This window comes from Lepidochelys kempii, chromosome 18 (assembly GCF_965140265.1).
Source record: "Lepidochelys kempii isolate rLepKem1 chromosome 18, rLepKem1.hap2, whole genome shotgun sequence".
Lineage (NCBI taxonomy): Eukaryota > Metazoa > Chordata > Testudines > Cheloniidae > Lepidochelys > Lepidochelys kempii.
The window spans coordinates 9919768-9942441 of NC_133273.1; the positions used below are offsets into that span (position 1 = coordinate 9919768).

Sequence of the window (22674 nt, forward strand, 5' to 3'; positions counted from 1 at the left end):
CGTGGAGACCAGTTTCCTCCTTATTATGGGATGGGGAGCTGGGGAAAGGCGCGGGGACTGCAAGGACAGCATCTCCACCCCAGGCCTGGTCCCAAGGTCAATCCCACATCGGAGCCAGGGCTTGCCTAGCAGCGGTAACCTTGGCAACCCCAGCGGGGGCCGGCGAGAGCGCCATGTGCTCGCGAGATTTGCGGAACGACCTGTAGCAGCTCTCGCGATGCTAGCCGGGCCCCAAAGCGGGGAGGGGAGTTGAGTGTGACCCGCGAGTGCCGCTGCTTCTGCGGGGGGGAGGGAACAAGATGGCGTCGGAGGGCGAGTTGGGCAGGAAGTGGGATCGGTGTCTGGCCGACTCGGTCGTCAAGCTGGGTAAGGGGGGGTTGGGGCGCCGGGGAGAAGCGGGGGCACGGCAGCTGGGTCAGTCACGGGGTAGGCGGCGGCGGCCCAGGTACCCCGGCCGTGGGGCCTGAGTTAGGCCGGGGGGCGGAACCTGGGAGGTGGGTGGGTTTGTGGAGGCCGAGCCGGACCCTGGGCGGTCAGTGGAGTGGGGAGGGGGACCCGGGACCCTGGGTGGGTCCGTGGAGGGAGTGTGACTTACACAGGCCGGGTAGATCTAGGATCTGTGTCACTTCAGGAGATTGAGCCCCAGTTTCCTGCTCGGATGGTGACACGCAGCCTAGGGCCTGGGTAAGAACTGCAGGGCATGAAACAGCAGCAGTGCAGGGCGCTGCCAGTGGCTGGTGCTCATTTTCTGAAGTACGGCTAGGTAGCCACAGTATTCTTCTGCACCGCCTTCCTCCCAGGTGTTCCTTTAGTTGATACTTTTATCACCGTATCACAAGCGCCAGTGCAAAATGTGAGTTTGAAAGGTGACCTTGGTGAGATTGTGATGACAAGCAAGAGAGCTGTGCCTGAAAGCTGCAAGGTTTTCCATGTGGATCCCCAGTGCAGAATGGTTCTTTCTGTGCCAGCTGTATGCCTGCTTGTGCCTCTCTCTTTATTTCATACTCTTTCCCTGTTGATTCACTCATACTGGCTTTTGACCTCCTGGTGACTTCCTTTTTAAGATTGGCTTGTCTGTGAAAGACATGAAGATCTCCATTCCTATTGAGTACAAGACCCCCAAATAGTAGGCTGATTCTACTGAGGCTCCATGAGGCCCTGCTTTGCCATAAATCCTGTGTTTGCTCATTTCACTCAGGATGGGGAAACAGTTTTAAAAATCTGTTAACAGACTTCTGTCAACACATACATAAAACGTAACTTTTTTAAACAAAAGTTTTGATACTATCTTATATGCTGTTAGTTTTGAACCAGCAATGTACATGGTACAGGACTGTATATTCTGTAGTGTACATTCTATGAATAGCTTTGTCTAATGTCTGGATCTTGCTACACAAAGTCGCAAGTATTATTCTGAAACAAAGAAATCAAAGTAATGAAATACCTCAATTAGGATCTCATATCTACTAGTAGCACTTTACATCTAGATGGTGAATTATTTCAGTTTTTAGATTCCAACTCAAAAGCCTTTTTTGGTCCAGATACTGTTAATACGTCTTCTAGAGGTGTTAATATAATTACATATAAAAATACATTAAAGTATTATTTAGGTTGCAAAGTTGAGAACAGTAGGGTGTTGCGCACCTCCCCCCATGTAATTTCCTACTTTCTCTTTTATAGAAAGGGAAAAAAAAATAAAAACATTTTCTGGGCAATTATAACAACCACTCCTTTCCCCATGCATCAGGGGTAGGGTTTGAACTGTGAGCCTTCAGCATAGCTTGAACTACAGGACTAACTACATTAACTGGCTGCAGCAGAGGGCTGTTATACCAGGTGAGGGAAATGGGTCTCTGGGGCCACGTGCTGGGTCTAGAGCAGTGGTTCTCAGCCAGGGGTATATGTACCTCTGTGGGTACTCAGAGATCTTCCATGGGGTACTCAACTCGTCTAGATGAGTGTTTCTCAACCTGGGGGTCACGGAATGGCTTTGGGGGGTGGCAAGGAGGGCAATTGCCTGGGGCCCTGTAAAGCTAAGTTACATGCTTCAGCCCCGGGTGGCAGGGCTTTGGCTTCAGATAAGGCTCATAAGTGAAAAACAGGCTCAAGTATCACACTGAAATGTAAGTACGCTATTTATACTCCAGTTGATTTATTTTATAATTTTATGGCAAAAATGAGAAAGTAAGCAATTTTTCAGTAAGAGTGTGCTGTCACACTTTTTTTGTATTTTTATGTCTGATTTTGTAAGCAAGCACTTTTTAAGTGAGGTGAAACTTGGGGTATACAAGACAAATCACACTCTTGAAAGGGGTACAGTAGTCTGGAAAGGGTGAGAACCACTGGTCTAGAGTGTGACCAAGGGGGAACCTGATCCAGCTCTTCCCTCTCTCTCCGCCCCCCAACCGCCCCCCCCCTGCTTTCAGGAGGTATAGGGAACTTCTGCATTTGGTGGCCCTAGAGGTAGAGGGGAGGGATGGGCCACTGGAGCTATGTGTTCTGTTGTAGGGAAGCCTGGTTCTGTTCTCTCCCAACCTCCTGGAGAGGCTGCCTATTTCCAAGGTTCCCAGCATAGTTTCAGTTTCCTCAAAGAAAGACTGAAAAAATCTTTTATAATGGAAGGTATTAGGCAACCTAAATAGAGCTCACTACTAGCTCCTATAATAATTCCTTTGCACATGAGACTACAGTTAGTGATAAATACAAGAATACAATACAACAGATATTCCACTTCCTGCCAATCATTTTGTGAAGACCCATACGAATTTACTTCACAGGGATATATCTTTTGATTAAATCTAATTGTCAATATAAGATTAGTAGAGAAGAAATCTGTGTCTCATGGAATCCAGAGAGAAGACTTCTAAGTAAACCTACAGACAGAGAGGGCTGGATTATTATAACAGATAGATCATAAATACAGGAGAGTCTTCAATAAATAAGTGAGGAAGATTATTTTAAAGTAAATGTTGATTCCACTTTTAATTGAGATACTATTTTGAATAAGTATTTTGAAAGAGATTGAATTGATACGAAAACTTACTGATTCAAAATGTTAAGTTTCCAGGATGACCTGTTTTGTACTCATTACCTTAGGGCTTGTCTGCACTTACATGGGGATTGATGTGCAGCGATTGATGCATCGGTGGTCGATTTAGCAGGTCTTTGACCCACTAAATTGACCACAGATCGCTCTCCTGTCGACTCCTGTAGTCCACCAGATCGAGAAAAGTAAGGGGAATCGATGGGAGAGAGTCTCCCGTTGACGCTGCGTTGTATGGGCCCCATGGTAAGTAGATCTAAGCTACATCGACTTGAATTATGCTATTCACGTAACTCAAATTGCGTAGCTTAGATCAACTTTTCCCTGTAGTGTAGACAAAGCCTAAGTCAAACACCACCATGGATGCACACATCATTGACTTTCCAGCTGAGGTGAAATTCTGGTCCCACCAAAGGCAACAGGAGTTTTGCCTTGACTTTATCAGGGACCGGATTTTATACCAGGTGGGCCTATACTTTCAGGCATGACTAGAACTGGTGCTTAAAGTTAGGTACATGTGTAAATAAATCTTGCTGAACTGGGGACTTATGGAGTTTTATTTAGCCAATTTTTATTTACTTTCTCTCTCTCTCTCTCTCTCTCTTTTCTATTGTTTGGAAGCAGTTATTTTGCTCATTTTGGTGGCACTTAATAGTACTGTTGTCAGAGTGCTGCAAAAAAAATCCTGAAAAGGTCTGTGAAACAGCCTTTTCCCAGTTCCCCCATTCTTCCTACCTCATTAATTTTGTCTGGTCATGACTCCTCAGTTATAACTTTCTCCTTTTAGAAGGATTATCTGATTAGTTTGATAACCAATCAGGAATTGTCTTGATAAACGCTTAGTTTGTTAAAAAGAAAAGGAGTACTTGTGGCACCTTAGAGACTAACACATTTATTTGAGCATAAGCTCACTTCATCATTGTTGAGTCTTTGAAGCCCTGATCCTCCAAACATGTGGTGTTAGCTTTAAGCATGTGTGAGTGCTGTCATTACAGTGGATGTGACTACTCTCATGCGTAAAGCTAAACACTTTGCATTTTCAAAGCCATGTAAGCACATTAAGCTCTGATTCTGCAAGTTGCTAAGCGCCTACAATTTCAAGAGAAGTAGTGTGTGGAGAGTACTCTGCATCTTGCAAGATTGGGTCCTGTCCCTTAAAACACAGCTTCTCAGGGGGGTAAGTATTATGTTCATTTTATAGATTAGAGGCAGAAAGGGAACTGCACAGAAAATGTTGCCCCAGGTGCTACAGCGAAGCAGTGACAGCTCTGGAAATATAAGTGGGGAGTTCCAGACCTATAGTAAGTTCAGTAGACCAAGGTGCCTCTTGAGATAATAGTTAAAAACCAGATTAATGTGCAGGGTTTTTTGTTATGATATAATCAGTATTTAGCCTTTATACTGTATATGATAAAATATTTGAAGCCTATTTTTATACAGTGTTGTCTGCTTTTTGGACAGTTGCTGATTCCGCAGTTTATTTCCTGGGACTCTTATTATGTCTTTTGTTTCAACCATTGTCCAAATTGCTGTCAATACATCTTGATAGCTAAGTAGTTGTAACAAGAGTGCTCAGCATAGACCAAAAAATATAAAATGGGAGGATGCTTTTTTTGTGTCTGAACAAATTAAGTGTAATCTTGGCTCTGTTAGATTGTGCCTTGGTACATGTGTTTGTGACATGGTGCCAAAACCTTATTGCCGGAAATTTAACGGGAGCTAGAAGTATTACATTTCAGGATTGATACGTTCTTGGTCTTCATCTGTGTATGAGAATAAAATTAACAAATAGTCTTTGTCTTGGTAGGGTTTTCACTTATTTTAATCAGTGTTGGTTTTTTACTGGATATACATTATTTCAGGGATTAAATGTATTTCTGCAATCCAAAGAATGTTTGACAAATGTTTATCTTGTGTGTAATGTAAATAAAATCTGCAGTAAGCTGTAGAAAAATTACATGGTATCACTGAGAGAACTTTGACTAGAATTGATATCAAACTCATTAGTCCATCAGAGCTATGAATTGTAGCAGACTTAGTGTAAAAATCCTAAAGAGGACATCTTTCATGAAAATTGATATCTAGAATAGTATGTGTCACGTCTTAAAAAGTGAATAATCTTCAATAAGCAGTATAGTATTTATACACTGAATATATAATAAAATGATTACTTCACAATCATTTCATTATGTAGCTTTCTTACAAATCACATTAACTTCACTCTAGTTATCAAAATTCAACTTGTGGAAAATGGGCCTGCTGGAGTCTGTTTAGCAGAAATGTCTCCACTTCCATTCTGCTCTTTAGCTATTGCTGCCATCTGAGGGGTAGGGGAGCAGCTTGTAGCTTACTGTTAGGCAGGGTACATAAAATGAATGACTTAACAAATCCCAAGATTAAATAAATAGGTCCTTTAAAACCAATTAAAAAAAAAAATTCTAGTGTGGCAAGGAGACCAGAGAGAGGAAAAACAAAAGCTAAATGTGTAAGTTTAGGATATGTTTTTCTCAACTAATGATTATACTTGTTGCTGCCATTTGGATGGGTGGTCAAAAGAAACTGACAGTATTATAGGAAGATATTTTATCTGAAAGTTTGTGGAGGAGAAATGAAATGTAAAGCCTTGATGCTGAGGGTGGAAAATTTTGCCCATTTATAGTGCCAAAATATGCATTGCACCCATCTGGGAATGAGGGGGTTGAGGTGCTTAAAACCACTCTGAGATTTTTTTTTTTTTTATTTTGCATTAAAGTTGCTATGTTAGTAATACAGTATTAAAATGTAATGTTAAATATTAATGATGCAATATGCACTGAGAAAGCATAGGCATAGTACATGAGCCATCTAGCTTACTGATGCTTAATTGATAACTACTGAAAGTAGTGATGGATGTTCAGTGTAAAATGAATTGGTGGCCTTAGTCCAGTGCCTGATGCCCAGGTGCTGAATTCACAAACTATCACCAAAAGTGACATACTTGTTAGAAGTCCCTGCAGAGCTACCAAGGACTGGATGGACATGGGGACTAACTGACATTGCATTGTGGCTACCCATACTCTGTCAATGGAAGATTTCAACCTCCAGGGCTGTCAGCTGGTAAACTCTTTTTCCCTCCTGGTACTTCTCTGTTCACTAAATTCACTTATTTAAAAAATGCTGCGTGAGTAGCTTTTTTTAATTAAGAAAAACAAAATCGAGAAATCAAATGAATAATTCTCATTTGAAGATCAGATAATTTTGATAAAATATATGGGATACCATCAATTAATGGTGGGCTACCCAAAGTTTCTCTAGTTTCCTTTTGGTAGCCAATGGCTTCAGATTTCACAGTATTTAATATGATGATCCAAATTTAGATTGGAAATGCATGCTCAGGATAAGGTTAGTGTCCATTAATTGTGGAATCTATAAAAATATTTTGTTTTATTGCCAGAGATATTTTTCTAAGTGATGGTTAGGGGAAAAACAAATATTTTGGGTAGCTCTGTACAATTTTCCCATTTTACCTAATTCAAATGAAAGAAAATGAATCTTCTGAAGTCCTGGTTGTTGGAGAGTTTTCCAGGTTCTGTTGTCACAGGAAGCCGCAAATGTCAGTCTTTGAACAGTGGTGTACTGAACATAGGATGCAATTTTCATAAGTTGGAGTGGGGAGGAAGCCAACAGCAAATGTTGACGTGTCTTGATTAGTAAAGGTAAACTTTTGACTTATGGCTGGGGGTTTGCACAGCCAGTCCTCTGTCTTGTGTAGTTTGTCATGCTTTCCTCTACAGTTGTTTTGAGACAGCTTATTTGTAATTATACTGTATTGTTTTACTTGGAGATTAACTTCCTGGAATGATTCCAAGTAAACTGTCCAAAATATATATTTATACATTTCCTCTTGTACTTCAGTACTTTATTTTTGACTTTTGGGTTGCTACTCTGTCTGCATTTCATAATTTACTGTTATTTCTGCTTGTTTAGACTTTGTTTTTTTTCCATCACATTAGAACATATTTTCATTTTCAGTTTAGACAATGGTTTATTTGAAAGAGCAAAGAGTGTTGTAAAACTTTAGGTATATCTGCACAGGGCTTTAAAACCATGACTGAGTGTGATTTAAACTCAATTGTGACTGAAATTGATTGCAACACATTTTTGACAGACACTGGGGATAGGCCAAGGTAGAGATCTAGACTAGGACACTTCTCTCCCTCCCCCACCTTTAAATCTAGTTACAGCTCAAGTTAAGTCTGATTTACTGTGGCAAGCCAAACCGTGTTATAATCTGGGTTGCCTAAATCAATTCACCCCAGCCTGCAGAATGTCAAGAATATTTACCAGCCCATGCACACATTCTGCTTGCCTACACTTACTATGGGGGGAAGGGATTTTCCTGCTTATCAAGAGAAAAATATCTTTCAAATGTGTTAGTGTATGGAGGGGAGAAGAGGGAAATAAGATTTTGCAGGTCTTACTTTTAAAATGCAAAAGCACAACTTTAAAGAAGATGCCAAATTAAAATTTTAAGTGGTTGAATTTATGGGCAACCGGATTATGCACAGAAAGACACTAGCACCTTCAGGTTCTACATAGAGTAAAATAGCGGTAAACTTTTTGCAGGCAGAGGAGGGAGACTTCATAACTGATACATTTAAAGCCTTCTCTGTTGGAGTATTTGAGAAGTTACAATGAAGAGAACTTGCAATAAGCAAATAATTCACCTAAGGTATGAACCAAAAACAGTGTTGCCCTTTGTCTGTGTTCAGTGATGTACTGCGAAAATAGACCTCAAATCCAAGTGTCTAACATTTTAATGGACCTAATTTAAATGTAACCTGCCAGTCATGCTTGGTACTTTGAAAGCTATATCATGACTGTTCAGTATAATTAATTAAATCAGTTCAAAACCCTGAAGCAGGTTTCTTTTAGACAGAACTGACTGTATCAGAGGAAAATGTATGTCGGGGCTTTCACTCATTTTTCAAATTAAATTGCCAGTGGTTGAAAAAAGTATTTAACCAAATAGTTCCTTGCAATACAAGGTGCATTGACAAGCCTAACATCATATTTGCTTGTTTTTTTAACTCAACTTTGATACTGGTGTAACCATAGAAATATAAAATGTCAGTTTTTTCCCAAACCAAACTGCCTTTATAAAATCAGCAAAACTGAAAATGGAGGCCATTTTGTTGACTTCATGACTCCTGTGCACTATCATATTGAGATTCCTCTTGGCTGCTTTGGCAGCCTCTCTGCATTTGAGCTGGTTGACCTGAACTGCTACTGTCTTCAGAGACTTGAATGCTAATACCTGTTACGAATCTTAATAAGTTTGCATGATCCCACTTATGTTTTTTGTTTAGACACTATATTTTCCTGCCACCAGTATTTTTAATACACACATGCTCCAGTCTCTTCCTCCTAATGCTTTTCCTCCCAGTTTGCAAGTCTTTATATTCCCCCTTTTGACCCCATTAGTCATCCCAATAAATTCTTTCATTACTCTTGACTTTCAGCAACAGAAATGTGCCTTGAGGGAAGGTATAAGAATGCTCCGTCTTTTCCCCATCAGAATGGGGAAATACTCTAATGGTGTGTGAAATTAAGATGTGCCACATGATCTGTGTTGCCTTGAATCAGTTGCGCACTTGTGTGCGATGTGTTTGAAACATAAATACTTAAAAACAAAGAAGACGTCAGTAGAACATGCTTGGTGAAATCCTGGCCCATTGAAGTAAATGGGAGCTTTGCCACTGATTTAACATTATACTGATTATAACATTCATAAACCAGTCGGAGAACACTTCAATCTCTCTGGTCACGCGATCACAGACATGAAGGTCGCTATCTTAAAACAAAAAAACTTCAAATCCAGACTCCAGCGAGAAACTGCTGAATTGGAATTCATTTGCAAATTGGATACTATTAATTTAGGCTTAAATAGAGACTTGGAGTGGCTAAGTCATTATGCAAGGTAGCCTGTTTCCTCTTGTTTTTTCCTACCCCCCCCCCCCCCCAGATGTTCTGGTTTAACTTGGATTTTAACTTGAAGAGTGGTCAGTTTGGATGAGCTATTACCAGCAGGAGAGTGAGTTTGTGTGTGTATGGGGGTGGGGGGGATGTGAGAACCTGGATTTATGCAGGAAATAGCCCAGCTTAATTGTCATGCACATTGTGTAAAGAGTTATCACTTTGGATGGGCTATCACCAGCAGGAGAGTGAATTTGTGTGGGGGGGTGGAGGGTGAGAGAACCTGGATTTGTGCTGGAAATCACTTTAGATAAGCTATTACCAGCAGGACAGTGGGGTGGGAATAGGTATTGTTTCATATTCTCTGTGTATATATAAAGCCTGCTGCAGTTTCCACGATATGCATCTGAAGAAGTGAGCTGTAGCTCACGAAAGCTTATGCTCTAATAAATTGGTTAGTCTCTAAGGTGCCACAAGTCCTCCTTTTCTTTTTGCGAATACAGACTAACACGGCTGTTACTCTGAAACCTTACTTATGTATGACAGTTGCAAAATGAAACCAAAAAGAAATACATTTGTCAGTTTCATTTCTTTATATTGTCAACGTTTATTTTCCAAATTGAGTGAATTGTGAGAAGAGAACTAGATCTTTATTCTTTTACTTTAAATATAAGGAGTTTTAAGTGACATTTAAAACTGTTCTAAATGATTGTTAACCTGAATTTATGCATTTAAGATTATATGAGAAACATCACTTAATCAATTAATTTTTATTAATTAATAGGCTGAAAATGCCATAGCTACTTCCAATATGAAATTAGAGAATTGTGGAATGTATAAATGGTAATATTTAGTCATGCAGTTAGAATGTCAACACATATGGCAAAAGCTCTTGCTTGAAACTATATTACAGGGGTTTTTAAAAGGACATGTGAACTTTTTCATCCAAGTTATGTCATGAACTATTACTGTGACTAAGGATGGGGAGGTAAATACAGTGTCTTTTGCTTCTTTTGTACTGTTGATTAAACTCTATATCAAAGACTTCTAGGTAATGTGTATTTATTCTGAATGACAATAATTGCTGAAAGATTGGCAGATTTTCTTCACTTTGACAAAAGGGTACTAGTTTGAACAACTGTTTCTTATTGTTGATGTTCTCAGGAACATTTAAAACAGCAAAGGTCCCTCTTTGAAACTGTAGTATAAAGGATTTTCAAATGATTAAGTGAGGTAAATGATTTAAACGCTATAATCCATTTGTCACTAAGAAGTAACCCTGGGAAAGCTGCTGGTTTCTTGGCTTCTATTTCAGATGACTCTGTTGAAATCCATTATTTGGAGGATATTGTACTATTTCAACATATGCCTGTACATGACCAAGCTGTGGCCTAAAAACTCATAAATAACCCACCCTGACTATAGTGGTAATATTAATTTCCTTCTAATCCTCTGTTTGTTTCGACATCTGAGCATGAAATGCCTCTAATCTTCATTTCATAATGTTTTATGAGAGAAAAAAGGCACTTTAGCTTCTGCAGCAGCTGAAATGTGATTTCTCTTGGCTCGCATCATCTTGTCTGTTTTTGTATATTGAGGGTAAAATCTCAAACTGGTTCTAGTGTCAGCCTATTCTGTAGTCTGAATGATGTTCAGTAAGATTAATTGTCTGTATTGCAGTGTCAGCTATTATTGGTAATCCTTCCTATGGTCATGAATGGGGTTGATTCTGTGTATTTACTTGTAAAAACTTTATTGACCTTTCTGAAAACTGGACTTGTTACACAACTTTTTATGTAGTGCACATATGTAATATGTAATAGTTTACAGCTTTAAAGCACACAAAGTACGGCTTTAGGATAAAGACCCTGTTCAATTTTTATTCCACTGAATGGTTCTTCTAAATACTGTCCAGAAACATGTTTCGCCAAGTGGATATAGTTTTGGTAGATTTGAAAACCTGTTAGCTCTGCCCTTATAATTATTGTTGCATAATTCTCTAGAATTTTAGTTTATGAAATTGAATGCAAACTTGGAAGGTAAACTAAAGATCCTTCTGAAATATAAATGTTAGAACACTGTCCTATGGAGAATCTGTTAGCTGTATACAGAATGGTATACTGTAGGTTTGAGAGCTCACTGTTTTCATGCCAGCGTCTCCCATTGTGCCGTATAAACGTAAAGGGCTTGCGCAACTTCTTTAAATAAAAAGTGCTAACTTGCCTTTTCAATTTTTTTTAATTTATTTTTTGCTGCTTGATTTCAAATGTCATCTTGCATGTTAGCTATCATTTGGAGTAAAAGCCTTGTAAAAACTGTCTTTAGCTGTATCTGGATTTCTTGTATTGCCGCCTTGTCTTGTGTAAGGACTCTAACATGTTTTCCTCCCCCCCCCCCCCTTTTTAATTTTATTTTAAGGAAATCAGCAATGATTTTTACTACTGCCTTGGATAACTACAGAAAAATTACTTTAATCAAATTTCAAAACCTCATTGGAAAGTACTTGAACGTTTAAACTGCCTGTTGATATGAGCGGGGCAGTTGTGTAATCTCTCAGGGCTGCCATTTTAATAATAGCAACAGGAAGTGCAACTTGATATCCTTCAGGATAGAAAGATCAGAGACAGGTTTCACACTCTTGATCCACAGGATACTGCTCTGACAGAGGTGTAGTATATGAATATATATATATATACAATAAGGGCCTAATCTGTCTTCCATCAAAGTCAATGGGAACATCAGTGGGATTAGGATTGGGCCCTAAACCAAAAATCCCTGGAAAAATAATCAAACTCAAATGTAGAAAATTCCTGTTTTTCCCCCAGCTCAGATTTTCCTGTCCTGATATACAACAAGCTGACTAAGCTGCTTCCTTTGTAATGTCTTCATAATCAAAATTAGACAATGTAATAATAATTTAAAAAATCAGCTAATTAGAAACTTTTTAGAGTACTGCATATTTCCTTATGTCTGTCTCTAGTTTCCTCATATGTGTAAGTCATCAGAGTCCTTGGCAAAGGCACAGATAAAGACTAGTATCAAATACTGCTTTCGTTACCCTTCGTGGACAAAACTCTGTCCTTAGTTACACATGGGCACGCCTATAACCTTATTGCCTTAAATAGAGTTGCATGTGTGTAACAACCTTTTTAGGTTTCAGAATAGCAACCGTGTTAGTCTGTATCCGCAAAAAGGTTAAGGAGTACTTGTGGCACCTTAGAGACTAACAAATTTATTTAAGCATAAGTTTTCTTGGGCTACAGCTCACTTCAGTGGCACTGAATGCATCCAATGAAGTGAGCTGTAGCCCACAAAAGCTTGTGCTCAAATAAATTTGTTAGTCTCTAAGGTGCTACAAGTACTCCTTAACCTTTTTAGGTATGTTCTTGTTTAGAGGCTAGAAATATTTGACATTTACCTATAAACTACTGCTATGTGGTATTGTCCTTAGGGTGTAAAGGGTCAAATTTATCTTGTAAAAAGTGACCTACACAGTTAGTGAAATCTTAGTCACTCCATATTTCTGTGCTGACTCCCCCTCCCCCCCCCAAACCAACCATCTGGGTTGAACTCAATTTTCAGTGTAGCTTGACAATTCACTTGGCAGCTTTTACATCCTCACTAAGTCACAACAGGGGCATTTCTAAGGTATACTGATTCCATTTATCGACATGTACACTAATAGATAAGCAATCCACATCCTGGTGTAACTCAAGTACAAAACTTGCAGCCGTTGGAGCATAAATAACTTGTTTGAGGAGAAGCACTATAAGGTGGGTAGAAAGCTGGCTAGATTGTCGGGCTCAACGGGTAGTGATCAATGGCTCCATGTCTAGTTGGCAGCCGGTATCAAGTGGAGTGCCCCAAGGGTCGGTCCTGGGGCCGGTTTTATTCAATATCTTCATAAATGATCTGGAGGATGGTGTGGATTGCACTCTCAGCAAATTTGCGGATGATACTAAACTGGGAGGAGTGGTAGATACGCTGGAGGGGAGGGATAGGATACAGAAGGACCTAGACCAATTGGAAGATTGGGCCAAAAGAAATCTGATGAGGTTCAATAAGGGTCCTGCACTTAGGACGGAAGAATCCAATGCACCGCTACAGACTAGGGACCGAATGGCTAGGCAGCAGTTCTGCGGAAAAGGACCTAGGGGTGACAGTGGACGAGAAGCTGGATATGAGTCAGCAGTGTGCCCTTGTTGCCAAGAAGGCCAATGGCATTTTGGGATGTATAAGTAGGGGCATAGCGAGCAGATCGAGGGACGTGATCGTTCCCCTCTATTCGACATTGGTGAGGCCTCATCTGGAGTACTGTGTCCAGTTTTGGGCCCCACACTTCAAGAAGGATGTGGATAAATTGGAGAGAGTCCAGCGAAGGGCAACAAAAATGATTAGGGGACTGGAACACATGAGTTATGAGGAGAGGCTGAGGGAGCTGGGATTGTTTAGCCTGCAGAAGAGAAGAATGAGGGGGGATTTGATAGCTGCTTTCAACTACCTGAAAGGGGGTTCCAAAGAGGATGGCTCTAGACTGTTCTCAATGGTAGCAGATGACAGAACGAGGAGTAATGGTCTCAAGTTGCAGTGGGGGAGGTTTAGATTGGATATTAGGAAACACTTTTTCACTAAGAGGGTGGTGAAACACTGGAATGCGTTGCCTAGGGAGGTGGTAGAATCTCCTTCCTTAGAGGTTTTTAAGGTCAGGCTTGACAAAGCCCTGGCTGGGATGATTTAACTGGGAATTGGTCCTGCTTTGAGCAGGGGGTTGGTCTAGATGACCTTCAGGGGTCCCTTCCAACCCTGATATTCTATGATTCTAAGTGGGACACCTTTTTTGTCCCTTTTGTTTTGGAAGCCTGTTTCACGGAGAGGAGAGAGAACAAGTTAGAACTTTAAGAGGGGAGATCACTTCTCAGTATAATATAGAATGTGTGCCCATGAAGCCAGTTCTGAGGAAAAAGCACTAAGTAAATTACGGATGGGTATAAAATGATCCTAGGGGTACAAAATGATCCTAGAAAAGATATGTCTCTTAGACAGATGGCTTATTTCAGTACTTTACTTAAAGGGGTGTTTACCCTTTCAAACTGGAAATTCAGATTTTAGTTGGGGGGCACATTTTAGACCCAATCTGAAAGGTGGTAGCTGAACTTCAAAAACAAGTCCCACCCTAAAACTAAGTGACTTTTATTTTTTCCCTTCTTTGTAATCTTTTTTTGGGGTCCTATCTTGCGGGGAATTTTTTGTTCCTTTGAACTCTCCATTGCTCCTATGTGTTGCTCTCTGCTGCTGTCTTTATTTGTGCTGTCTCTCCTTCCACATGCTGCAGCTAATGGAGGACTTAGCTTCCCTTGCAGTTTGAAGTTAGGGGAATATCTTCTGGCTTACTTCTCATGCTGCTTTACACCAGGGCAAGGACTCAATGCTGAGCCAGGACTCTCTTCCATCTCCATTCAGCCATTGGAGGTTGGAGTTGAAGTTGTATTTTCAGAACTTGGCTCCTCACATTAACTCGTGCAATTCTGGGGAGGGAGTTGGGGAAGGAGAAAAGCTGCCTGAATTGGCGATCAGCTTGTGTTCAGTTGTTTGGCCAACTATAGGTGTCTGGAAGCAGCTCTGAAGATGCTTCCCTCCTTCCTAGCTCCATCTGGTCCGCTAACGACCTGAAGTTGTGTGCAGGAAGAGAACTGAAGTTCTTTTTGGCCTTCACTTCAACCTCCACAGCTGCAGGGTGGGACTTTCTTTTTTTCGAGGAGAGAAGAGAAATTGGGGGGGTAGTTCTGAGTCTGGATTCCTATGATTGTGTAGCCTGTTCAAAAGCCTGGACAGAAGGAGAAGGTCTGCTATGATGGAAGTTAAGCCAAATATACTGACTTCCTGGTCCGCTATATTTGTACAGTGATGAGGCCCCAGCTGTGCATTCTTGGGGAGTTGGTACATAGCTGTGATGTTGCCAAAAAGTCCAATCAGCCAGTGGAAAGGGACTTCAGCCAACTGGTGTCCTAAACCATCCACTCATTTATTTTATCCCTGCGACACGATGCCAGTAGGTGGGAATGTTTCCTGGCTCTTAATTCCTTGATATATAAAACTTATTTTTGTAAGAAATCCTGAGCAACTTAAGGACTACTGGCACTTGTCCTTGTAAATGATAAATTCCTCACTGGAGATTTGAGGAGGATTTAGGCTTCTTTCCATGGCATTTCCTTTAGTGAGTGAGACACCACTGTAACATTTTTCCCTCTAAATTATCCATACATGTTTAATCTGGACAAAAGCCTTGGTGTAGTATTGACAAGATGCTGTGCTGGCCTGAGTTACACATAGGCCTCCACTCTTGTTTCCTCCCCCCACCCTCTTTAGCAGAAGCAGGGGGATGTTCTCCCTCTGCCCCACCAGCCTTTCACCATTGGATGTGAAATGAACTAATTCCTGCTGGAGCTATCTGCCTATACGATTGTATAGGTTTTTATCCAGGATGTCTGGAAAGCGTGTGGGTAGCATCTTTTTGTTCCATTGTGGAAGTATTGAATAGAAGCTGGAAGAGCCTTTGTATATCTAATGCCAGCCTTTGGATACCAGACAAACAGCAGTAGGATTGGGGGTGCCTGGAAATCCATGTTTGGATTTTTTGTTGATTTTTCTCTTAAGGGGATGACTTAATCACAACTACATCTGGAATTTTTAAACCTATTTCAAGTACTTCAAATCAGTATAACAACCAAGTAAAAATGCATTTTGCTGTATATTTTTAGAGTACTTTGTGTATTTGACAAGACGCTGTGTATATAATCAGTTTCACTGTTTTCCCCTGTGTCATCCTTCAGTTTTCCCTGTTTGCTGTGTGAACAACATCAACAAAGTAGAGGAAAAGTGGTTGGTGGTTTGTTTTTTGTGTTTAAGACGACATTGAGCATTGGCACTTGGGAAAATCTGATTCCTGCCTCAAAAAGATTGAGCAATATAGTTTGGAGTCTGCTTAAATGACTTTGTTGGACCCTAAGCACCTCTAATAAATGAAAACTAGTTCTTAGAAATGTAATTCCTGCTGAACTGCCCTGTCCTAATCTACAAAGGCATTTTTGTACAACTGTTATTTGTATATAGGTCTTGCCAAACTTAACTTCTTCATTTGGGGCATGATAAGGAAGGAAAGACGATGGGGAGCACCCTGTCATAATTCTGATGAAAGAATATTGCTTGTAAATATTTATGCAAAAAGTGTTGTTAAATACAGTTTTTGTAAGTTACAAAGTAGAAGTTCTAATACCTTACCTAGCTACTGCATTGATATTTACTCAGAACTTATCACACTGAATTTTTAATCCTTTTCAATAGCTTTTTAATTGAAGGCTGACAGCTGCCATTTTGCCCCAAAGCTGCTGCTACCACCACTTCAACAGTGAAATTGACTCATGGTTTGCTGAAATTTCCAGACTTTAATGGTGGCCATTGTTCCAGTCAAGTTGGCTTTATGAAAGATCATTGTCCTTTTTCTAACTAGTCCTATCCAGGTCTGGATCCCAAAAGGATGACGCTAGCTCTTCAGTTCCAGAAAGCTTAACCTGTACAGACTAGTTACTACTTTCTTACAACTAAGTAGCTATCTACCAGCAGCTTAGTCTGCATTTTGTTTAATACCGTAGCTCTTTATGTAAAAGAACAAAACCTGAAGGGAGGGAGATGCAGTTTGCTATTTTTGTGTATGTAGTTGTCTAATGAACTACAAAAGAAAATTGCATTAAGAAACTGGAAAACCTCTATGGGACATAGTAACAGCAGTTGTCACTGAGCATATTTAAACCTTTCACCTTCAGTCTCACTGTCTTTTTAAGAAGAAAACCGTATCTAAGTGTGACTGTTAGGTTTTTATAATTGCTTAAGCCCACTGTTGCTTGGGCATACTATTAAAACTCATGGTAACTACGTGCGTTGAAGGGAGCATTGATAAACTTTATAGAAGAATCTTTTCCCAGATGTACTATTGAGACATAAGTCTGTCTCAAAGATTTGCTTATCTGCGATCCTCTTATGATATCCTCTTGGGTATGAGGCACATGCTCTTGTGTATATTAGATTGATTTTGGGTATAATGATCTCTCTCTCTGAAAGTACATGAGCCAAAGTGTATTTAAAAAAAAAAAGGGCACAGAGCCCAGGCTTAGAGGCCTAATTCCAGTTCTGTATCTGCTTGTACATAAACAGCCTTTACTGTTAGGCAGGAATAGGATAAGAAGATATGCATAGAATCTTAATGTTTGCTGTCTGTATTGACTATAAATGGGTTCAAACTGAAACGACAAAGGGCTGAAGAGGCTGTTTTTCTAGTTAAACATTTAAAGCTGTCAGAGAAGATGAAAAATGTTCTTTACACTTTCCGGTGGCCTTTTCTTCCAAAGAGGCTCTGTTGAGCAAGAAGGTGGCGGGGTGGGGGTGGGGGAGGTGAGAGAAGCAACCCAGCACAGATCAAGCCCTTAGCTTTTTCCATGTTCGTTTTGTTTTTATTGTAAGATAAACCCTTCATGTTTTATTGTTATGAAGTTAAAGCCTGGCCCAGAGGTGCCCATCTTTAGTGGAAACAGCTGTAGAGTTAGTGTCGCTGATCAGGTGGGAGGCTCTTTGAAGCAACATGTTGCTTTTTTAAAAGGAAATTGAGCATGTGAGAACTTGAACCTGTAAAATGCATCAGCAGGCTCTCCCATTGTTTCTCTGTAGTGTAACTCTATATAGAATTAAAGTGAAACACACTTTTTTTTCCTTTTGTTTCCAAGAAAGAATGACTTAGGGCACCCCTCCTCTTTTTTTGGAGACGCATAGGAAATGACCACATAACCACAACTACTTCCTAGTGGGATGATGATGAGTGACAAATTATCCACAGTAACAGTTTCTTAACCCGGCAGGATAAAAACTTAAATGTAGCTTAGGCTTCTGTTTAAGTTTTAAAACCAATATTTACAGGCAAAAACCAGCCAGGAAAAAGCAGACTCACCATAAATAGTGGTTTCTGTGGGTGGGGAGAAAATCTGAACACTTCTTACTGTTCCTGATCACAACATTTCCCACCAGTTGAGAGTTCAGCATTGTTTCTAGCCCATTCCCCAGTAGGGAGCAGAGTGAAGCTTGACAGCCTTTTGGATTGGGAGCAGTGATCAACGAAACTCAGATTCTCCCTCTTTAGCTTCATATTTGTGAAACTTCCTCCTCCTGTAGATGATAAAAAGCATTAACAGTAACAGACTTCTGCCTTCACCTACCTCTCTCACTCCCTAGATCTACCAGCTAATCCAAACCTCTTACTCCATTTTCTAGTACGGATCTGCCATTTTACTCATCTTCCAGATGAAATAGGATGGAGTAAGCATCCTCAAAGATGAACATCATGTCGTTCCACAGGAGGCAGGCCTAAACCAGATCTCCTGTCCCTTCCCTGAAACCCAGGCTTGTCACCACTGTGACGTGTTTGAATTTCAGCAGCCCAGATAATGAGAGCTTCTAGCTTTCTTCCTAACCCAGGTCACCTATTTAGTCTGCTGCACTCCCACCAAAGCAGTGAGCTCAGTAGGAATATGTTCCTGTCCCTAGCAGAATATATTTTCCTTTCTGTATTAAAATGTCTAACATGGCTTCGCCTGGCTGCGTAGTGTGGAAAGATGTGGGTTCCGTTCCTGGCCCTGTATTGCTCTCTACTTGTACAGGCAGTGCCTTTGCATGTTCATTCTATAGTTTCCCTACCAGCCAGCTAAGAAACAGCATTGATGGGTTTCTGTTTAGGCCAGTGATTGAGTGGGGGAAAAACTGAGGGGAATCTTAGTGGTTCCAACAAAGATGGAAGACTCCTAAAGGTGAGGGGACATGTCTGATATTATTTTGGGTTTATTTCTCCCCTGCCTGCCAAGTATATAATTCTTGTCACACCCTTCAAAACTTACCCCTTTGCCACAGCTGTGGCAAAGAGGAATATGGGTTTGACCGACAGCATGGAAATGTGGTGACACTAGCAACTACTTGGGCATTGCGTGTGGCTGATGTAGAATTTGTCATTCTGCAAATAATTTCTCATTGATTACCTAACTGTTTGGATTGGCAGAGAGAATTCCTCTTGGACAGGAAGTATAAAGCAGTATCGCTGCATGACCACCCTTCTCAGCTGGACAGTTCAAACAACGCCTAGTGCTGTCTGTCCAATTTCTTGAAGTAATCGCTTTCAGTTCAGATTCAGATTTTATAGTCCAGCAATCAAACCAAAACAAAAAGACAGCATAGCCCCATATGGTAGGAAAGGATCGTCAGAAGGCGCCCGGGATCAGGAAGCCAAACAGTTTGTCCGTTTGATGAATACTCGTAGATTGTTTATGCTATTAAGGATAATTACTTTCTGTTGGAGCCAACACCAGCTGTGCTGTTGCAAAGGTACTGAAGAGAAGCTCCAGTTGGGGAAAAGGCATAACTGAGCCATTGCTAATGGCGACCCACTATTTATCTCCCAGATTGTACATCACTGACCAGAGTTTTTATATACAGTCTGAATGGTTAGAGTTGTTTACACAAGATTCTAGTAAGTATTGTGTTTGATAGTGTCCCCAATTCAGAAAATGCATGAAAGTCTGACCAGGCGTCTAAAGAGCTCTGAGGAGTTCAGGTTATTTTTTTAAGCTATGCAAACTGCACATGGTTGAGGAGAATGAAAATCTGTCCTTCTGTGAAATGTTCAATTGCGAAGATGTCTGGGGGTTTGATGTCAGGACCACTTGGCAAGCTGTCATCAAACCTCTTCCCTTGAAGTTGCATGTTTTGAAATCCTGCCCTGTAATAACCATAATGCCTTGGTAAAGTAGTTACCTCTGCGATAATTGGTTCTGTTGAAACGCTGTAGTAGAGTGAAGAGAGCTTTCAGAAACCAGTCTTGTTTCTAGCTCTCGTTCTAACAGGATAACTTAGGTTTTCTGAGAGCAAAGGTCAGTTGTCTCTGTTCAGACCAAGTCATTATCTCACCTCCTAAAATGCAGTGTTTTTCTATAATAAAAGCACTTGTGATGCTTCACAGATTATTCGCTAAGGCAGCGAAGTGCAGAGCTGCTTATTGGAGCAAAGAATGATGAAAGAGTGGGAGCTGTCATTACTTATTTTTTCTTTGCAGGCTGTGTAAGTTGGCCTGGGGAGTGGAACAAACTAAAAAGGGGACTCAGCCCACACAGAAGCCGCTGTAGATGTATGCAATTTTTGGGGGTTGTCCACTCTAGGTCCTGGGGCCATTTTGCTTAGCTGTTTTAAGTCCCAACCTGCAGTGAGAATATAAGGTGGCCCTTATTCAGTGATGCATGTAGTAGGAACCATTCTTTAGTACAATATAATCCTTCTCGGTGCAGACAGTAAATGATGAGATCTAATAACTTTAAGAATGGTGGGGTTTTTGCTTTAAAAAAAAAACAAACAAAAAAAAAACTAATTCAAGCCCAGACACTTTCTTTTTTACTTCTAAGTGTGTTTGAAACTTTTGTTCATTGGCTAAATAAGTGCATATGTGGCTGAATTTTGCTATTCTACCTTTGCAGTCCCCTCTAAAGTCAGTGGCCTTGCCCAGGTAATTGAAGGCAGAACTTTCCCATTGAACTAGAATTTTTAGCTATTTTGTTTAATGGTTCTTGAAATAACAAAAATCTACTGACAACTTCCCCAGCTCTTCACGAAATTCGGAATATTCATCTTCCAGGGAAAAGAATTTTCTTTGAGTTACAGAAGCGTTTTTCTGAAACACGCTAAATAATTTCCCAAGTGGTGATGGAGAAATTCTGAGCTGTTACAACTCAATCAGTGTAAGTCCAGATCCACGCCCTGGTTGTGGGAGCCTTGGGCGCATGGGACCCCCACAACGAGCTGAGAGTGAGTGGAGTCGGTCGGCGCTACACCTTTCTCATGAGACAGCTCATGGGGTCCGATCAAGCGGTCCAGAGACATCTACACGGAGCACATCAAGCGGTCCAGAGACATCTACACGGAGCACATCATGGGCCACCGTCAGTACTAGGACAAGTAAACGAGACCACTGGTCAGGGAAAATAACCCCCTTCCTCCCCTGATGAACCAAGGGGACGCACCCCACCCATGTACCTATTTGCTACAACAACACTGACTTGGACTCTAAATACATTCTATGGGTGGCAAGACCACTTTTTCACTGACACTTTAAAAACTCCTGCACCCCAATCTGGGTCTTTGCTGGTTATGTGGTATGTATGTATGTTGTGAACCTTGCAACCAATACTTATAACTTAAGCCTGACCCCAGAGGTACAGTACCTTCCCTCTTAACTTGTGTAAATTTGATTTTAAACATTAGCTTTAATAAAATTTTTAAATCTGTCTAGGATGTGAAAAGTATTCCTTCCCAATCTGTTTAACTACACTGGCTAATGAATGCTGTGGATGTAAAAGAAAGCAGCCCAGAGCTTTCTTTTGTAAGATATAGAATAGTGGGAAGCATCATAAGTTTATTGCCCTGAGGACGCACATTGAAGTAGTTAGAAGTACTTACAGTACAATAAGATATTAATCTGCAAACCTAAAAGGGAACTAATTTGGTTTTGCAGTGAAGGTGTAACTGTGTGTCCTTGAGCTTTCTCTTCTGACAATGAAGCAAATTCTGATTTAATTGAAGTCAGTGACAAAATTTCCATAGATTTTGCTGGGACCAGGATTCACTCTCTAATAATAAGAAATGGGGGATATGTCATGGGATGATCTCTTGTATTTGTATGGTACGTTTCTTAGGTATGTGTCTATATTTGCTTAAATCTAACTTTTAAAGCATTTTTTTAAAAGAAATATTGCCAAGCCTATAACCTACCTGTTCTTTAGGTGTGGAGAAACCTAAAAGATTGGGATGGCATTCCTGAGCCAGAACAAGTAATTAATGAAAAGAATGGAATTGATTTCCATTTGTACATATTGTCTGACTTCCTCCTTTTATTGCAATTTTCTCTTTGCAGGTGCTGGTTTTGGATTAGGAATTGTTTTCTCAGTTATCTTCTTTAAAAGTAAGTATCCCTATGTGCTCAGCTGTTTGTTGTCATGATATTAGATTGTTTGGGTACGCCTCTTAAACAGAATTCTTTGAAGCGTGTAAATGTTAATTAGTATGTTATTCCAACGTGTCCATTACTTGTCCAAATAGATTAGTTGAAGTGAAATTAGCTAGACTTCGAACTGTGGTCAAACAAGGTCACTATATATGAAACATCTCCGAACTCAGGCTGGGCATGGAGTCAGGCTTCTGATTACAAAGCTCTGGAATTATGAGAGACCCTGCATCAAAATACTAATTAGCCACATGTCTAGACATCAGCCCTAACCCGTCCTGCGAGGGTTTTAATACTTTCTAGATAGTCTCCGCTCTCTTCATTTACTTTACTTTCTTGATACTAGAATAATCTTCAACTCTAGCGCAGGTAACAGAGCACATGTTGTTCCTGACTCTAGATTCTTCCTAGGCACAGAGCCGAATGACTTCAAAATGCAAACTGTGGCAGACTGGCAGGTTCTGTTTGCTCTGTTAACAGTGTTTTTTTTTTATTTTGTTTTTGTTTAATGGTATGATCTAAGTTATGAAATATTCTTCAAAATGCAGTTATTGTCAGAAAAATAACTGCTTTTCTACTCAGTAAACCTGCTGTT

The 22674-nt window shown here is 40.4% G+C and overlaps 1 protein-coding gene across 1 annotated transcript in view; it reads left to right on the forward strand.

The window, feature by feature from the left end:
- Window positions 1-245: 245 nt before the first annotated feature.
- MICOS10 (mitochondrial contact site and cristae organizing system subunit 10) overlaps window positions 246-22674 on the forward strand; it is a 28958-nt gene continuing 6529 nt past the window's right edge. The window contains exons 1-2 of the mRNA XM_073316216.1: window positions 246-366; window positions 21990-22037. Coding sequence (XP_073172317.1) covers window positions 300-366; window positions 21990-22037 — 115 coding nt within the window. The 5' untranslated portion in view covers window positions 246-299. The remainder of the gene's footprint in view (window positions 367-21989; window positions 22038-22674) is intronic.